Consider the following 17,240-nt stretch of genomic DNA (forward strand, 5'->3'; position numbering starts at 1 on the left):
AAGAATGTTAATTTCACACGTCTAAAAGCGAATGAAACCACTGGTCGGTTTTGCCACACCTGCACAATGCTGAGAGCAATGATGGTCTCCATTGACTGTAAAGGCTGCTTTATAGTTACCGCTGAACTCTGCGCCGTGCGCTTCAGGTAATTCAAGATGTACGCATTCTGAAGGAAGGTTGTGCCAAGAGGTCGGAAGGTACAATCTATACGATCCATCCGTGACCACAAAAATAACCAGATGGTGTTGTCTCCGTCCAAAGATTTTGACTATTGCAATACCTCAGGATTTCTTTGTGATGTTCATACTGACAATTTGCACAAAATCAAGACTATATGAAAAAAAACTGCACTGACTGCAATAGATATACATAAATGTAACACTTTCTATTGTAATTGTACTGCTCTTTTCTAGTTATTCAGATCTTTCTCCAGGACTTTTGTATTATGAATATTTGCAATGTTTAGAGCAGTTCTTTCAGTTTCCCCTGGTGGTTTGTGAACATTGCCCCCTGTCTCTCAAGAGAATATCACCACGGCATCTACACGGCACAGCGTTGAGTATAAATGCTCGTGCTCACTGGTAGTGCACGCAACATGAGCGGCATGGCTTGCTTGCGGCGACTATAAATTGTGCTTAAGTGCCCTTCATGGTCAGTTTTGGTCCTTGGACGAGATGACAAACGTTATCTCTGTTGTTGAAACTTGTCCACTACTTCTTTTAACAAGGTTATTGACGTTGTTCGCTGCTGGGCGCCCATTGGGCTTTGTAAAGATACTTACTCAATCTCCGTCATGGAGATGTATAGCTCAAAACTCCAAACTTGACAGATTGAATTTACAAAATTGAGATGTACTCTATATTAACACCGATTTGACATGCTTTAGTACGTCGTACACAAGTGTGCGCAGCGATTCCTGCCTAGTCCTTTTGTGGGCAATTCAGACACTGTAGGCCTGTGCAGCATTTAGCCCAATCGCTTTTTGCTATGGCAACGCATCAGCTCATTGGGTCTCAGCGCTGAACGTCAAACTGGGGGGGGCTCATATCCATAACAACATTATCAGCTATCAACTATCCACCGGTGATTCTAGCTTGTTAAAATACCAAACCTGCCTGCGTCGCCTGTCTGTGTCCGTAAATAGTTAAGGAAGTGAATTCAGGGACTGCCTGCCGTGCGGGGTCACTGGACACCCACACGCACACTTGCACGGACTCACACAAATGTAGACATACCTACTACATACAATGTACACATGGCTGGACGGAATACCTGCGCAGCAGCAGAGGAGGTGATGCAGTCGGCGAAGGCGCCCCTCCTGGAGAAGAAGGTGAGGAGCTGCTGCCAGCGTGAGGACGAGGAGGAGGAGGGAGAGGAGGAGGAGGCGGCTGGGGAGGAGGTGGCGGACGAGGCGGTGTGCAGAGACGGCTGCATGGGTGGCAGCTCCTCCGAGGAGCCCCGCTTGGGTCCCAGCTTCAGCTTGGCCCCAAGCCCGAGGCCCTGGCCGCCAACCCTGCCGCTGCGGGGGTACAGCGTGTTGTTCCCAAATATGTAGTTCATGGCGCTCAGAGGTGGCGGTGGGGAGGCGGGTCTGCCCCCCCCCCCGCCCCCACTCTCTTCTATTCAGTTAATATTTTTGAAGAGTTTGACGAGGGCTCATCTTCTATATCTTCTACATCCACCCCACCATGCCACACTCCTCCAAGCAAGCACCCTACTGACCAGCCCTACTACCCCTCACTTTTGCTTCACTTTTCCCATTTTCTTAGTTTATCCTGCCATTTTTCTTGTTCTTCTCCTCCTTCTCCTCCCTCGCTCTTGGACGCGTTGGCGGCTAGGCGGTTGTCGAACAGATGGAATGTTTTTTTCTCATTTAATTTGGTTAAATTTGACCAGTTTTCTCCTTCGCCGACTTACTGCCTCTTCGAATGCTGATACGGATTTGGTCATGGCGTCCATCTCCTCCTCCTCTCCTCTCCCACCTCTCTCTTTCTTAAGTCTACATTTTAAAAGAGCTAGTCTCTTCTCCTTGCTTCTTATCCTTCTCGGCTGTCTGGGTATGTTTCTCTCGCTCTTTCTGAACTTTTCCTTCGCTCTCCCCACTCGCTCATTAGTTTCTCGTCTTCCTCTTCCTCCTCTTCCTCTCTCTTGACAGATCCAGAGGGTGGGGTGCGTGAGGAGCAGGAGGAGGGAGGAGGAGGTGTGTGCAGTAGGAATGTGGAAAAGTGTAGAAGAGTTCTGTTCGCTCGCAGCGCCTCTGTCTTTCTCTCTTTATTACAGAAATCCGTTCTTCTTTCCGTGCCTCTGTCAGTCCGTCCGGTCAGTCCAATTCAATCCACGCATCAGTCAGTTGCATCACTCCGAGCCCGTAGAAAAGCTTCCGGTTCCACATCCCCGCATCACCAGAACTCTCATGGAAACGGTCATCGTTTCTCCTCTACTCTCCTCTCCCCTTGTCTTCTCTTCTACCTCTCTCATCTGTTCTTTTTTCCCCCCAGAGTGAAGGGCAAGACCGGGGGGGTCAACTACACGGCATTTAAGATTGATTATTCCTCCCTTACACTCCTCTCTCTAAGTGCTTTCCCGGAAGGAGCAGGTGAGCAGTCAATCGCTGTCGCGTCCCTGTCACATCAAAAAGTGAAGAGGGGACGTCAAGGAGGATGGATCGGAAGGAGGACAACGAAGAGAGAGAGCGAGAGAGATGGGGAGAGAGAGAGAGGACGTAAAAGGTGGGCGGAACGACAGAGTGCCGGCTCTGCTACCCTCCGATTAGTCCTGGTTTCCTCTCTTTCCTCCTATAACTCTGACTCTAGCTTTCTCTCCATTGACTCTGTTCTTCCTGCTCCTCCTATCTCAAGACTCCCTCCGTCCCTTTACCTGTCTCTGTTTCAGCAAATTGTCTCTTAGGGTCTTTTATCGTAGCTGAAATAGGAGATCTCTCTCTCTCTCTCTGTTTCTCTCTCTCTCTCTCTCGCTCTCTCTCTCTCTCTCTCTGATATCATTGCCAGCGCCCAGCCACACCCCCCAACAGCCCAGTCAGCCAATAACAAAGAATCCTCCTCCACCAAATCATCGCCATAGCGGCTGTTGCAGGTGCAGAAAAGAATAAAGAAACAGAACAATCCAATGCTGCAGAGGATGGATCTGCATCACTGGCAGTGACTTGGCAGAAAACATGTGAAAAGAGTTGCTGTTATGTTTACCTTTCTTCTGCGATATTGTTCTCGAGACACGTTGAACTGAATTATCTATGTATGTGGGGGAGAAGAAGAGAGGTGAAGGAAAGCGAGGGGGGCAGAGTGGAGAGAGGGTGAGGGTGAGAGGGAGTCCATGCCAGGTCCATGCCAGGTATGAGAGACAGGTATTGCTCTCTGCTGGTTGTGTGCATTTCCCTGCATGGTGATGAGAGGTGTGTGTGTGTGTGTGTGTGTGTGTGTGTGTGTGTGTGTGTGTGTGTGTGTGTGTGTGTGTGTGTGTGTGTGTGTTGGAGAAAGTGACAGGAGAGAGAGTGAGATCATTGCCTGTGGCTGTTTTCAGACTGCAATATCTGGCTCTCCCACACACTATACAGCATAATATATACTGTGTATATATATATATATATATATATATATATATATATATATATATATATATATATATATATATACACACACATACACACACACACACACACATATAATACATACGTATATACAGTATATACACACACACAAAACCACACAGTGCAGGTTTGGAATGGAAACTAGCACATGTTGCCGGGCACCAAGTGGGATTAAAAGGAGAGGAGAGGGAGAGGTGGAGAAGAAAAGGTGCAGAGGAGTGAATCCATCCCTCTGCATTATGCAGATAGATGGATTCCTTTGAATCCCATTCAACACTTTGTCATTTACTATTTATTGGTGCATCTAAATATGAAATGTAAATGGTGTTGTTTGACAGAATTTTAGATGTAGACATTTCCCCATTCAAGTGAATGTGAGCCTCATCTTGTAAGTGGGGAAACTGCATGGGACCGCATCATAACCAAGATGGCACGTTACCAAGATGGCACTGTTTTTGTCTGAATTACTTTGTTATCACAGCTAACTGTAGCATCCTTATTTACGCTATCTACATGAGATTGTAGCTAGCATGGGCATGTACAGTATCTCAGAAATCAAACCCCAGCAAGCTCACTAGGCTATGGTTTGAGTTTTGAACAATGTCCTGGCTAATTTGTTCAAAACTCACTTAATCCTACAGAACATTTAATCCTATAGAAACTTACTCGACTAGCTAGTCATTAGCGGTTCTATAACCGTCTAGTGTCTAAGTTCCCTGGGGACAAGCAACAGGTGGCCTAACTGGAAAAGGACCCTTGTTGCTGCTTGTTGGTGTGTTTTCCTGGGAGCCATAACCATGGTAACATCTTTATGAATCCACCATCCCGACACCACACTCGATTAATTATGTGTCGCTTCCTGAGACAAGAACAGCCACGCATGGCATGGAGGCTATACAGTCTGTGTTTACCATCCATTGTACATTAAACCCACTGCCAAACATGCTCACATGCCAAATTTAGAGCTGACAATTGTCAATTTTAAAATGAGATCAACTCATAACAAAGAGAAAATACTGCATTACACATTGACTACATATACAAATACGTAATGCATTTTGTTCACTATTATTACATGGCTTATGAAAGTGACCTGTGCACTTATAAAGTTTTGTCAAGGAAAAACATAGGGATAAATTACAAAATAAATTGTTCAAACTGATATGTGGGACAAAGTGGGATATTAATATCGCAAAAATAGGCTATTTTACAACATACATCAATTATATCCCAAATATCTGCTTTTTCAATATGCCTTTAAGTAATCATTACATATTGTTACATCAGACGGCACATCTTGATGTACACTACATGTAACAAAGTAGAACCATACATCAAGAACGTAAGAAGAAGCTGTGGCTGCTACTGAAAACAATGTGTAAGTGCTTTAAACTGCAGTTGAGTTTATGCTAAATGGAAAAAGAAGAAACTTCTCTCTCTCAAAACGCTCAAGTTTCTTTACCATATTTTAGTGTCACAATATCTACTATCTAATATCTACAATATTGACTTGATCTCGGTTGTGATTTTGAAAAAAAAAGGTGTTGCCCCAAAAAGAGGTTAATACTTAAAAAGAGGTACTGTGATGTGTGATGTTTTATAGATGAGTGTTCTGTATTTATTTTGAGTTAATTTAGAAGTTTTAAAAAGTAGAGTTATTTTTTGTTTCTGATATTTCTTTCACCCTTCTTGTGTCTTTTTGGTTTGGCCATGTCCCAATGTTCCCTCCTGTTTCATTTGGAAGGGTCTATTTGGTGTGTCTAGTGTTCTTTATGCTAACTCCTGTTTAAGTTTTTTTGGCCTCATTTTTAGTTTTATCATACTTGTATATCTTTTTTTAGGTTTTCCTCTGCACTTGTTTTGCAATCCTTCTTAATTGATTATATTTATTTGGTCAATTAATCCAAAATTTTCCTCAATCTACCTGTGACTCCTGTGTCTGACGACTTGGTCCCTCACACATGTTGGCAGTGGTGGTGGTCCATTATTTCATCCCTTTTTCTGGAATCTCTTTCCATAACTGCTCATGAAGCGAGGTGAAAGAGCAGAAAGGTGATGCAGAATTATTGGCCTTTTTGACCAGTGAACTGAAGCTGTGAGCCCGAGGAGATGTAGCAACTATTAAAGTTGTTCTCGGACCAGGTACTGCCTACCGAATTGAAGACTGGTGAGGTCAGTCACAGCACCTACAAGAACTTGCATGAACCCTACCAAAGAGCTGCATGTTAAGTTGAAGAGCTCTTTGGGAAAATGATTCAGCCCAAAGCCTTTCCAATACAGCATCTGTTATGTTCCGGGCAAGAACCACACCGCAGAAGACTACTTTTCTCGCTGCCATAGCGAGAGTTCAGAAGGGGGGGCGTTTTTTTTTTTTTTATATATTAATCTCTTTTTATAGATGAGTTTTGTATTTATTTTGCAGTTATTTAAATATGTGCACTTGTGTTACTTAGTCCCTTGTTTTATAATATTTAGAGTTAATAGTTTTTGTTTCTGATATTTCTTTTCACCCCTTGTGTCTTTTTGGTTTAGCCATGTTCCTATATATGTTCTCTAGTGTTTCATTTGATCAGGTGTGTTTGGTGTGTCTAGTTGTCTTTATGTTAAATCCCCTTGAAGTTATTTTGACCTCATTCTGAGTGTTAGTTAATTTGTTTAGGCTTCCCCCTGCACTTGTTTTGCAACCCTCCTAAGTTGATTATATTTTGTCTTCAGAAACCAATGGGTGATATCACAGATGCTACATCAATTTGTTCTAGTGTATGGGTACAATATATAGCCATGTCAATCTCTACAGCTTCTATGTGTGTGTGCCTCTGTCTTCCACTCTCTCTCTCTCTTATCTTTTAGCCTTGCTCTCCCACTCCAGTCAAATGTCAGCGACTGAATGCCAGTCTTATTAATATTTTAAGATCAATTAAATAAAAGCACACATCATGCATGTTTAATGGCCGACAACTGAGAGGGAAAACTCCACCCCTCTGTTCCCTGCAGGTGGTCTGGATTAGGCTGGGACATTGGCAAACAGTCTGTGATATCAATACTACATGCAAAGATTTAGGCCTATTTGAAACATTCCCCGAAAACCTACAGCCATAATATAGAGCAGCTAGACAGTCCTACCAACATTAAGTAGTTCAAATAGAAAAAGTTCTTCACATTTCTAATTAAAGGTTAAGAATAACTTTAAACAATATAAAACAGTCAAAAAAATCTCCAATAGAGATCTTTAATAGAGAAAGAATTTTGAAGAGATTTTCTTTCAACTTACTTAGAAAAAAAACATTTTAAAGAGAGCAGCAGAGTTTCATGCTCTCTGCTCAGAGCATATTTCAAGACATTTCTCCTGATTATAAGATGCCAATGTTTTGCAGACTGTTTTTTTCAGTCTGCACAATTTTTCCTTTTTTCCATTGGCTTCCTTTGCCGTGTGGGAATTGAATCTGTGTCCAATTTTTGCACATTTGTTGTTGTTATGCAAGAATGGGAATTGACAAGTTTGTTGCGTTGAAATTAAGTGAAATTGGTATATAATAAGTCAATGTCCACCTACCACAGCAAAGATGATTTCCAAGGGAAATAAGATTTATCCTGCACTGCGTATTAAATGTTCTTTATGTGCAGTATGTAGTACTGATCAAATTAAGACAAGTTTGAATGTGGCACTCTCTCTTGTATGTTGCTACTTACGGTGCCAGCCTGTGAGCTGCATGCAGCCAGAACCCGGAAATAAATCTATACACAGAGTATACTGTGGTGTTTTGCAGCTGTCCATAACCACTTTGGCTGATGACCAGCAGTTCAATTAGATCTCATCAGATTTGGACAGGCTGGTCCTGGTGAGGAACAGCTCTGAACAGCCTCGTCATGCACCACAGAGTAAAAACAGGGTCGAGATTAAGACCTAGATAGCACACTGGAGCGCATCAATGTCCACCGACCACAGCAAAGGTGATTTCCAAGGGAAATAAGATTTCTCCTGCACTGCGTATTAGATTTTCTTCATGTGCAGGATGTAGTATTGATCAAATTAGCGACAGTTTGAATGTGGCACTCTCTCTTGTATGTTGGTTCCACGGTTATTGAAATATATTTTTAACAAATAACCGACACCAAACACTTCTTAGCAAAAAGCTGTATACATGATTTTCCAATCTTGCATGCCCATTCATTGTGAAATAAAACCAATTCATCACACTCCTCCTGCCTCTTCAACTGAGCATCTAAGCCTTTTTGAGTGAGTCAGCAAACTACAGAAAAATTCTCTTACTGAAAACTTTGAGTGGCCATTAACTTTTGCTCACCATTGTTGACACTTTCTAGTTGTGTCGATTATAATTTCCTTGCTTTAAAAAGTAGTTTGTTTCATAGTAACAAACAACATGTTTTATTTGTTTAACAACTTCCCGCCCTTTAGCCAATTGGAGCAGCCGCTAGCAACATCCCCTTTCAGTCTGCTAGTCTGCCCAGAGCACTGATAAGCCACAAAACCATAGCCCAAAAGTTGCTTTCTACATTTCAAAAAATAAATATTTAACAGCCATTTGTTTAGGCCCGTGTGTTAACGGTGCAATTACACTGTTTCTGCAGTTAAGGATCATAACTTAAGAAGGCACTTCAAAACATCAAACACATACTTCAACGTGACTTTTCCACACGGCTCAGATGCCCCACCGCCGAAGATTTGCAGCCTTGTGTCACATTATACCAGAAGTGTAATATTATATCCAAGGCTTGCACCAAAGAGGACAGAGCTAGCATCACTTCGGATCACATGAATATTAGCTAAAAAGAAGAGGCCATATACAGAAACAGAGACAGTCAAGGAATTTATGTTTGCATCTATCGAGGAAGTTGTTTCTGCCAGTGAGATTGATTGAATCAAGAACATTCTATTATCAGACACGTCAACCGTGAGAAGAGTGGAAGTCCTTGCATCGGATGTGATTGAGACTCTTTTGGGATGTAGTTCAGAAAAGCAGAGATGATCTTGACGTGGACGAGTCAACAGACTGCTATGATGTGGCACTGCTGCGTCTCTACATTTGGTTCTATGATGGCAATTTCTTTCAGGAGGACATTGTGGTGGACCAAGGGGCGGGGCCAAGCTGCCGCTGCAGACAGGCGGTGCAGGCTCCCATCCCGGGGCCACTCAGCTGCTGATCCCCAAAACATGAAGGTATAATTGTTTGTGTGTGTGTGTGTGTGTGTGTGTGTGTGTGTGTGTGTGTGTCTGTCCCCGCAGTAGGATGGGCGTGCAGGCGAGTCAGCCTGAGAGACACAATCGGACACGGACAACTGGTGATCCAGGAAGCGGGGATACACGGATAACCCAGAACTATTTATAAATATATCGGCCAACGAGCCACCTTTTGTTTTGAGAGACTTGTTAATATCTCCTCCGCCTGCCTCCTCTTCCTCATTCCCTGGCACTGAGCCAGAACGATCGTTTACAGACATACTCAGACTAATTCCCCTGGAAGGACGTGCGACTGGTTTCAATTTTTGAGAACGGATTGGACTTGGACAGAGGCAATTGCCACGATCCTGCTGTGGCGGGCATGGTGCAAGGTTTGGCTACCCAGCTGGCTGGGCTGCTGTTTGCGTTATTCACCATTCAGAGTCTGTTGTGTGCTGAATTGAGTGGTGACTTAAAAAAGACCATGGGCTCTTATGGCAATTATAACCTCAATTCGGTCTACTTTTAGTCAACAGCAGCGAGCTTTTCACCAATTACTGTCGTAGATGTCAGTCGGAGATGTCAGCTGAGCACAATGATTTACTTATCCTTAGCCTTAAAACGTTTTTGTGAACTTACAAAGGAGGTTTTGGCATTCCTATGAGCAGCATTTTCTTATGCTGTCATCACAACATTTTTAAACACAACTAAGTTAAGGGACTGTCCAAGTCCTTACTCCGTACTGTTCCAAAAAAACCTGTGCATCCCCACCGTCGGGACGCACGTCTCCCCATTACTTTCTGTTGCTATGGGACTACTTGTAAATAATAAATTCTGCACTTCTGGAATGGGGAGACCGCATTTGCCATATTACATTACGTTCTATGTGCGCGAACGCCACCACACGCACGCCCGCCTGCCCCACCGATAAAGTGGCATATCGCCGTTGCACTCCGGTGATTGGAATTTTGCACGATCGCCTAAGCCTAGTATGTACATCTGTCATGATCTCCGCCTTCATCTACCTTCCCCTCCCTCTCCTTACCTGTCTCATTAATCCAACTCTATTCACCTGCGCATACAGCTGTTCCTGATCTGCAATCTAACTACTATATAAGCCTCTCTCACCAGTCACCCATTGCCAGATTGTCTTCGATGCTTGCACCAGACTCTCCAGCGTTCTCCGGACTGATTCCCTGCTACCGACTCTGCCTCGCTCCCACCACGTATCCTGCCTGCCACTCCGCCTGTCTTCTGTCTGCACTCCTCGTTATCCAACCTGCCTGTCCCCGACAATGTATCCTGCCTGCTCCCTGCCTGTCTTCCGTCTGCTCTACAAATAAAAGACATTACCAAATATCCCTGCCTGTCTTTGTGCTGCGATTGGGTCCTAACCACACCCGTTACAACATCACTGTTGAATACAGCTTTTGGCCAACGTCTAACATTATCTAATTTACTTATTTAAAATACTTAAGTTATTGGCTACAACAAGATAAACTTGAACTTATAAGACTTAAAGAAAATGTTTCCCCTAGTACTGTAGCTTGCCAGCATATCCTTCAATATTGTTATTACATTGAATAAAAGCTGAATCTTTTGAAGCTGAATCTGTATCGCTATTGTTTCATACCTTTACTTTGACATACTTAAATTCTGGGTATTTTACCTGAAAATGAAAAACACCTGGGTAACCATAAGGATGTAACAATACCTATGACCTACCATTAATGATTGTCATTTGGCTTGATAATTCTTATTATTTATGATTAGAACTGTAATATTAAGAATTGTTAGATACATAATGCTGTTAGCACAAAAAGGAAAAACAGCTCCAAATAAAAATCTCTAAATAAAAAAACCACAATGGTTCTTTGGTGTGATAGAGGAACAATTTTTGGATTTGAAGATTGTTTAAGGCCAGTTTTAGGCAAGGTTCTTTAATTAACCATTTCTTTATTCTTCCTACATTGTGTTTTTGTTTAACTGCCCTTGCAGAGGCTGATTATATATCAGTATAATATACTGTATATTTGCAAGTACCCACCTACCCCCACGCCATTGAGGGCGTGGCCATTTTCCAAATGTATGCAATAAATCAATTTCACGAATAAGAATTAAGAACATTTTAGCCACCCCTGAGAAAATATAAAGACAATTACACAATTCAGTACTGTTGACTACAAAAAATTTTCACATATTTCCACAGGCTTTGAAAACAGCCGTTATAAAGCCCCTGGTAAAAAAGCATGACCTACAGTAGATGCTTCTATAATAATATGATTACAGACCTATATAAAGTCTACCCTTCTGATGAATCATCATTGAAAAATAAGTCTTTCTACAAGTTAGCAGCTTTCAAATTCAAAATGATCTTCTGGACATCTGTTATTAAGTTTCTTAATGACATTTATCGTATTAGTGGTACACTTTCAATACTATTGGATAATAGTGCTCCATTCCACTCACATGACCAATTCTACAAGACAGTTTCAAAAATTGTGTTGGACCTCCAGGGCACACTTTTAAATTAATTCAAATCTTAATTACAACACAGGGATTATTTTTCTTCCTGAGTAACTATGCATCTGAGCAAAGTAACATCACATCTAGAGTTGCACAAAGCTGTTGACACTTAAATCGTAATGGCAGAGACTGTGATTTGGGACCATAGGATTATAGTCACCCAGTGACCATGGTTCCATAAATCTACTACGCCAGTGCATTAAACAAATAAATGATTGGATGTGTCCTCCAACAAATTCAAGACAAACTTCAAACTTAATTTTCTAGGGTGCCAACAAAGATCGACTAAAGTTTCACTATCTCTGCAAGTAAAAAACAAGTTAGAAATCTTGGATCGTTTATGAGCCATATTACGTCTATAAGAGGCTATAAAATGACACAGCTGGCTTCCAGTGTGTCATAGAATTGGTTTTAAAATACTGCTGCTCGTTTACAAAATGGCTTAGGTCCAAAATACACCGCTTATTTGTTCTTAGACTATGCACTGTTCATTCCTCTTGGGTCATCTGGGACCAATCTACTAACTGTACCTAAAGTAAAGACAAAACACAGAGAAAAAGCTTTTAGCTATTATGCTACACTTTGATGGCTCCAAACGGTTATATCTGCAACTGCCTTGAAGAATCAGCCTGTTTTAAATTGCACTTTAACAATATACTTGTGTGATTTAATTCATCAGTTTTTAGCTTTTTGTTTCCAGGCTTTTATTTTTCCTCACTTTTTCATTACGCCTTTTATGTCTTCAAAATCACTTCAAGAAATCCACTTCAATCCGCATGGGGAAATTGCATGCATTACCTTAACGACTAGGAATAGCTTGGATCTCAAAGTCTTGTGTTTGCGTGTCTGGGTGTCTGTGTGTGTGTGTGCATACATGCACATTTGAGTGAGTGTGGATCTGTGTCCGTGTGATTCACCAGTTCCAAAGCCAGCATGCTAATTCAACCCGTTTGGAAAAGAACAAACAAAGCTGGACAATAAAAATCACAACATTTTTCAATACTGTAAAAATAAACCCAAAATGATTAGCCACTCCTTGCAATGTAATGAGTTGTGTTTTGACCTGAGAAGTACACAACACCCTGAGGTTGGCTCTGGTTGCTCCAGACAGTGTGGGCAGGGTTGCTATATTCCTGTCCTCTGCTACCCCCTTCAGTTCAAATGGCACTACTACAAAAACACAGCGACCACAGTTCTTAGAAAATGGGTGAGTTCAGTGGTATCTTTTTTTTTTGTCCGTCTTTCTCAAGTTATTTTTTGAAAATTCCACTTTGAAATAGACATATCTACACGTTTACATCAAATTCCCAAGCCTTAAAAATGATCAAGAGTAATATCGTACAGTAAAGGTAAGGTGATTGGATGCAATGAAATGTCAGTGCAACGCACCCAGTGATTTTGAACAATATGTTCTAGACTGAACACAGGTAAGTGTTCTATGAACTGTTATTGTATTTTTTGTCTGATAGCAAGGTAAGTGATTAGGAACTTGAATACATCGAACCAGTTCTCTTTTCCCCTACAGAACTTCGGACAGGTAAGTACTCTGGGCAGCTGAATATAGCAGGTACGTATAAAGTGAGTTGACAGGTAAGTAAAGAAGATAAGTATGAAGGCAAGAAAGAATGTTGACTCAAATGCACATTCTGAATGTGCATTCTGACTTGTTGAATGACTTTTAAGGCCTAATATTTGTAAAATTGACTTTAAGACATTTAAAGACTTTTCAGGGACCTGCAGAACCTCTGCCGCTCCTAATAAGATTTTTTCAGACTACTACTAAGACTATTTCCATGTATATCATCAAGCCCTTTCATGGAGCAAATTATTATATATTTTTTCAACATTTCTTCAAGTCTGTGAATGGCATATTTGTTTCAAAGAGCTAAAATTGCCTGCAGTAAGACACAAAACATTAAGACTTAAAAAGAGGCTGTGTCATTTTCAAGCACAAAGTAGATAGTGACATTTAAACAACCCCCTAACCTTATAGTACAAATGCCCCCTCAACCTGAAGGCATATATAAAGGAATATTCAATTTGCTACATATACTACATGTACTGTCTATCTCCTTTTTCCTCTGACACATCATTTAAAAGGATACATTGTTTAAAGCATTATGTTTAAAGTTAATGTGAGTCAACATGCAACTGCAAGAATGATAAAATAGATCATAGAACAGTGATCGATAAAAAACGATTTCATTGGTTAAGCTGTTTCCATGGTATCGGATAACAAAGGCAGTCAAACGTTATGAGAAATATGTGAAAAATACTGTTGGTTATAAAATGGACAAATGGTGGCATTCCATGAAGGGTGACCACATGCATCGAGCGGGCATTACCTGGTAGTTGGCAGAGCTTTGCGAATACAGTGAGAAGAAGGGTGGGGCTGGCACCTCATTAGGCCCCTCCCCCTGTGTGTGAGGCCACACCCCCTCAGCGAATGGAACTTTGGTAGAGTCTGCCTACGGTGTACAGAGAGAGCTCAGCGCAGCAACACACACACACACACACACACACACACACACACACACACACACACACACACACACACACACACACACACACACACACACACACACACACACACACACACAAAGACACACTTTGTCGATCACATTACTGCTGGTACACCCATGAGATTGACTACTCACAGTCAAATGCTACTATTTACAAAGACCACCATCCCTAAGAAAACAACTGTTAACTGTATTCCAAATCCTATCCAGATGGGGTTGAATGTGTCAAAGTGACACAAAAGTTAGTTTCTCCTCACTGGTTTGCTGAACAACTGAAAAGTGTCTTTTGTGAAAAAGAAAAGTGTACAGTGTAAGCAATCAGTGTAAGTAAGAGACACACTTCTGAATAAAATTCAAAGTCAGTAATGTTGTTACTATTCTTAATCATGGCAACTTAACTTTATACTTCAACATCCAATTTTTGTCGGATTACTGTACTGTAACTGTACTGTTTTCAAATATTTCTTTACTTGCATCAATTGCAAATATTTCGAAATGTTGACCTCTACAAATGCTCCTCAGTGCAAGTTAGTTTTGGTGCGACCTTCATGTTACTCTACTGTTCTATCCAGGTCTTAGGTTTAACCCTAACCATATAGTGTAAAAATACCTTATAAACTCTTTAAAGCCACGTGCAATTAAGCAATTAAATACAGAGACAAACAGTGCCAATCCAGTGTTTCAGATGGACCACATATCATAAGAGGGCAAAGTGACAAAGTGGTGGAAGACATCTGGAAACTGGCGCTTCTGTTGCGTCCAGTTTATTCAGACATCGACATACAACAGAAGTTTTTGGCAATGAATGTGACTCGGCACCTTAGTCAGAGCTTAGTGAGTCTGGCCTTCACAATCTTGATATATCTGCCTATTATGCTTTTCCGGTCACAATGACTTTCAGGCTCCTAGGACTCCATAAGTCTTTCCACACTGGCATCTTTCCACCGCCTAAGAATTCAGTTGTTACCAGACTTTTGTCAGTCTCATCTACACGATCATTTTGCTCACCCCCAGACCTATCAATCTCCGCTCAATCCCTAACTACGGCAAACTATATCCCTGAACTAGTTTCATTTAAATTTGCGCAAGCATGGACCAACATTCATTAATTTGGCGATGACGATGGTTGGTATAGGTTCTATGGTTCGCTATTTGTCATCAATTGTCCAATGTTACTAATTGCAAGTTATAAAATTAAATCATACTTATAGACGCAAGACAGATTTCTGACTCCCTGACCGATTCAAACTCACAATCTAATATTTTACCCTCACTAGACCTAAAGACAGATTAAAAGGCGAGGAAGTCTGCTTAATAATTTGGGTATGTGACAGATGTATGTGAGTGTGTGTGTGTGTGTGTGTTTGTGTGTGTGTGTGTGTGTGTGTGTGTGTGTGTGTGTGTGTCTAGTAGGAAAGGAACAACTTCATGGGGAGAGCAGGATGGGATCTCCATCTGTCATGGAAGTGTTAGCCACATTAAGAAACCTGCGCCCCACACACACACGCACGCACGCACGCACGCACGCACGCACGCACGCACGCACGCACACACACACACACACACGCTCGCACAGACACACACACACGCATGCTCGCACACATGCATAGACATGTAGTTCATTATAAATTAAGGGCTTATAGATTGTAAAAAGTGAGGTCTGGTGTCCTGCTGGTCCAGTGCTACAGTAGGTTTAAAGGAGATGACAGTATATACTTGGCAGGAAAACATGAGGACAGCACTAAATGATTGAATGAGTAGAAATTATAGGATAATGAATTACTTGCAGACAGATTGAAGAACACAAGAGAACATAATTGAAGTGATAGAGAATGGCAATATATGGATTGTCAAATGAACAAATGAATGCTTATGGAAACAAATCCAAGGTAAATCTCAAAGAAAAAAGCAAAATGCTTTTTATCTTGGTTCCTTAACCACGATGTTGCTGGCACATTATCAGCGGCAATCCAAACAGAACCACACTGCGCCGTTCAACATTCAACCTGGCAGCAACGCTGCGAGGGATAAGCCTTAAAAAGCGTGAAATCTCAGTTTTGAACGGGAAACTCTCATTATAGTCAGACAGTCTTGTCTGTTATACGTTATACTGAAATAAAATTACTTTTATTTGTTTTATTGACTTTTTGCACTTATGCAAATCAGCTGTCTGTGCATTCAGCTGCATTATTGTAAGAGACTAGAAACAAGAAGCTGTGCCACATTTTCCCGTCAATGGAGAGATCAATTTGAATGATATTCAGCTTGTAAATGTCAGTCTTGGTCATACTCTTTCTGGTCATACAGTTACGCAGTCTGTGCAGACACAATGCATGGACATGGACGGTTTCCTCATGCATCCTTATGAGTTTGGTTTACATACTGAGTCATCGAGAGAAAACTGGAAAAAAATATATAATTAAAAAAGTACCTTAAAAATGATTGAATGTTCATGTTAATTTTAAAAATAGCTGGTGACACCACTGATAATGACTTTGCTTCAGTTCTGTCATGGCTAAGTCAGAGTCCCGTCTCTGTCTCGGTCTCTCTGTTATTTCCTTCCAGGCCATTGGATGTCTCCAGTGTGTTTACTCTGTGTGTTGCCCCAGCTGTTCCCCATCTGTAATGACCCCTCCTGTTAAATTATACCCTGCACTAAATCTAGTCGTTGGCTAGTTCAATGTATGTTTCCCAGAATTAAGCTGCTTGATTCCCAATAGATGAAAGTCTCTGTGTATTGTTTGTTTGAAGTTATAAGTTAAGAATGAAGGAGGGTGAAGAAGGATGAAGTTGAAAAGCATTGATGCTTTTCAACTTCACCTTGCCTTTGTGCTTGCGTCTGTGTTCAAATCTAGTCTACTGGTATTGCAGGTTCCAATATTGATGATGAATGTACCTAGATTATGTAATTGCCATTAGGAAGCCTCACGATGGAGGAGTCACGTTTGGCAATGTTTATTTTCATTTAGTGGTCACTATTTGTCACTAATTGTCTGATGTTACTGTCACTATGTACTGCAATTTTACTTATTTCAACTTTAAACGTAACATACTGTAGCTGTTACAGTTTACAACCCTGCTATTTCCTACAACTGAATACAATTCAGTTAAAAACTAGATAGTTATGAAATTAAAATAGATTCCAAATATCACATAATAAAGCCCTGGAATTAATTGTGTATCACTGAGGAGGGTTTACTCACAACGCTAAGTACATTAAAATATGGATATGCGGTATGCCCGTGATTTAGTGAGGTGAAATGTGAAAAGCACACATACAGTGTGAGATCTCAGAAATTAAAAGATGAATATGAATGATCTCTGCATCTGCATCTGTGCATACATGGGCACAAGAATCAGAGGATGCAAAAGCCACCGGGAAAGGACCCAGGAAGAGGCAGCAGTTGA

The 17,240-nt window shown here is 41.3% G+C and overlaps 1 protein-coding gene across 1 annotated transcript in view; it reads right to left on the bottom strand.

The window, feature by feature from the left end:
* LOC307228553 (discs large homolog 1-like protein) overlaps positions 1 to 17,240 on the bottom strand; it is a gene marked incomplete at both ends in the record, with an annotated part of 127,746 nt that overhangs the window by 92,690 nt on the left and 17,816 nt on the right. The window contains one exon of the mRNA XM_079998244.1: positions 13,656 to 13,778. Within this exon, the coding sequence (XP_079854370.1) occupies positions 13,656 to 13,778 (123 nt within the window). The remainder of the gene's footprint in view (positions 1 to 13,655; positions 13,779 to 17,240) is intronic.

This window comes from Zeus faber (assembly GCF_960531495.2).
Source record: "Zeus faber genome assembly, chromosome: 1".
NCBI classification, from domain to species: Eukaryota; Metazoa; Chordata; class Actinopteri; order Zeiformes; family Zeidae; genus Zeus; species Zeus faber.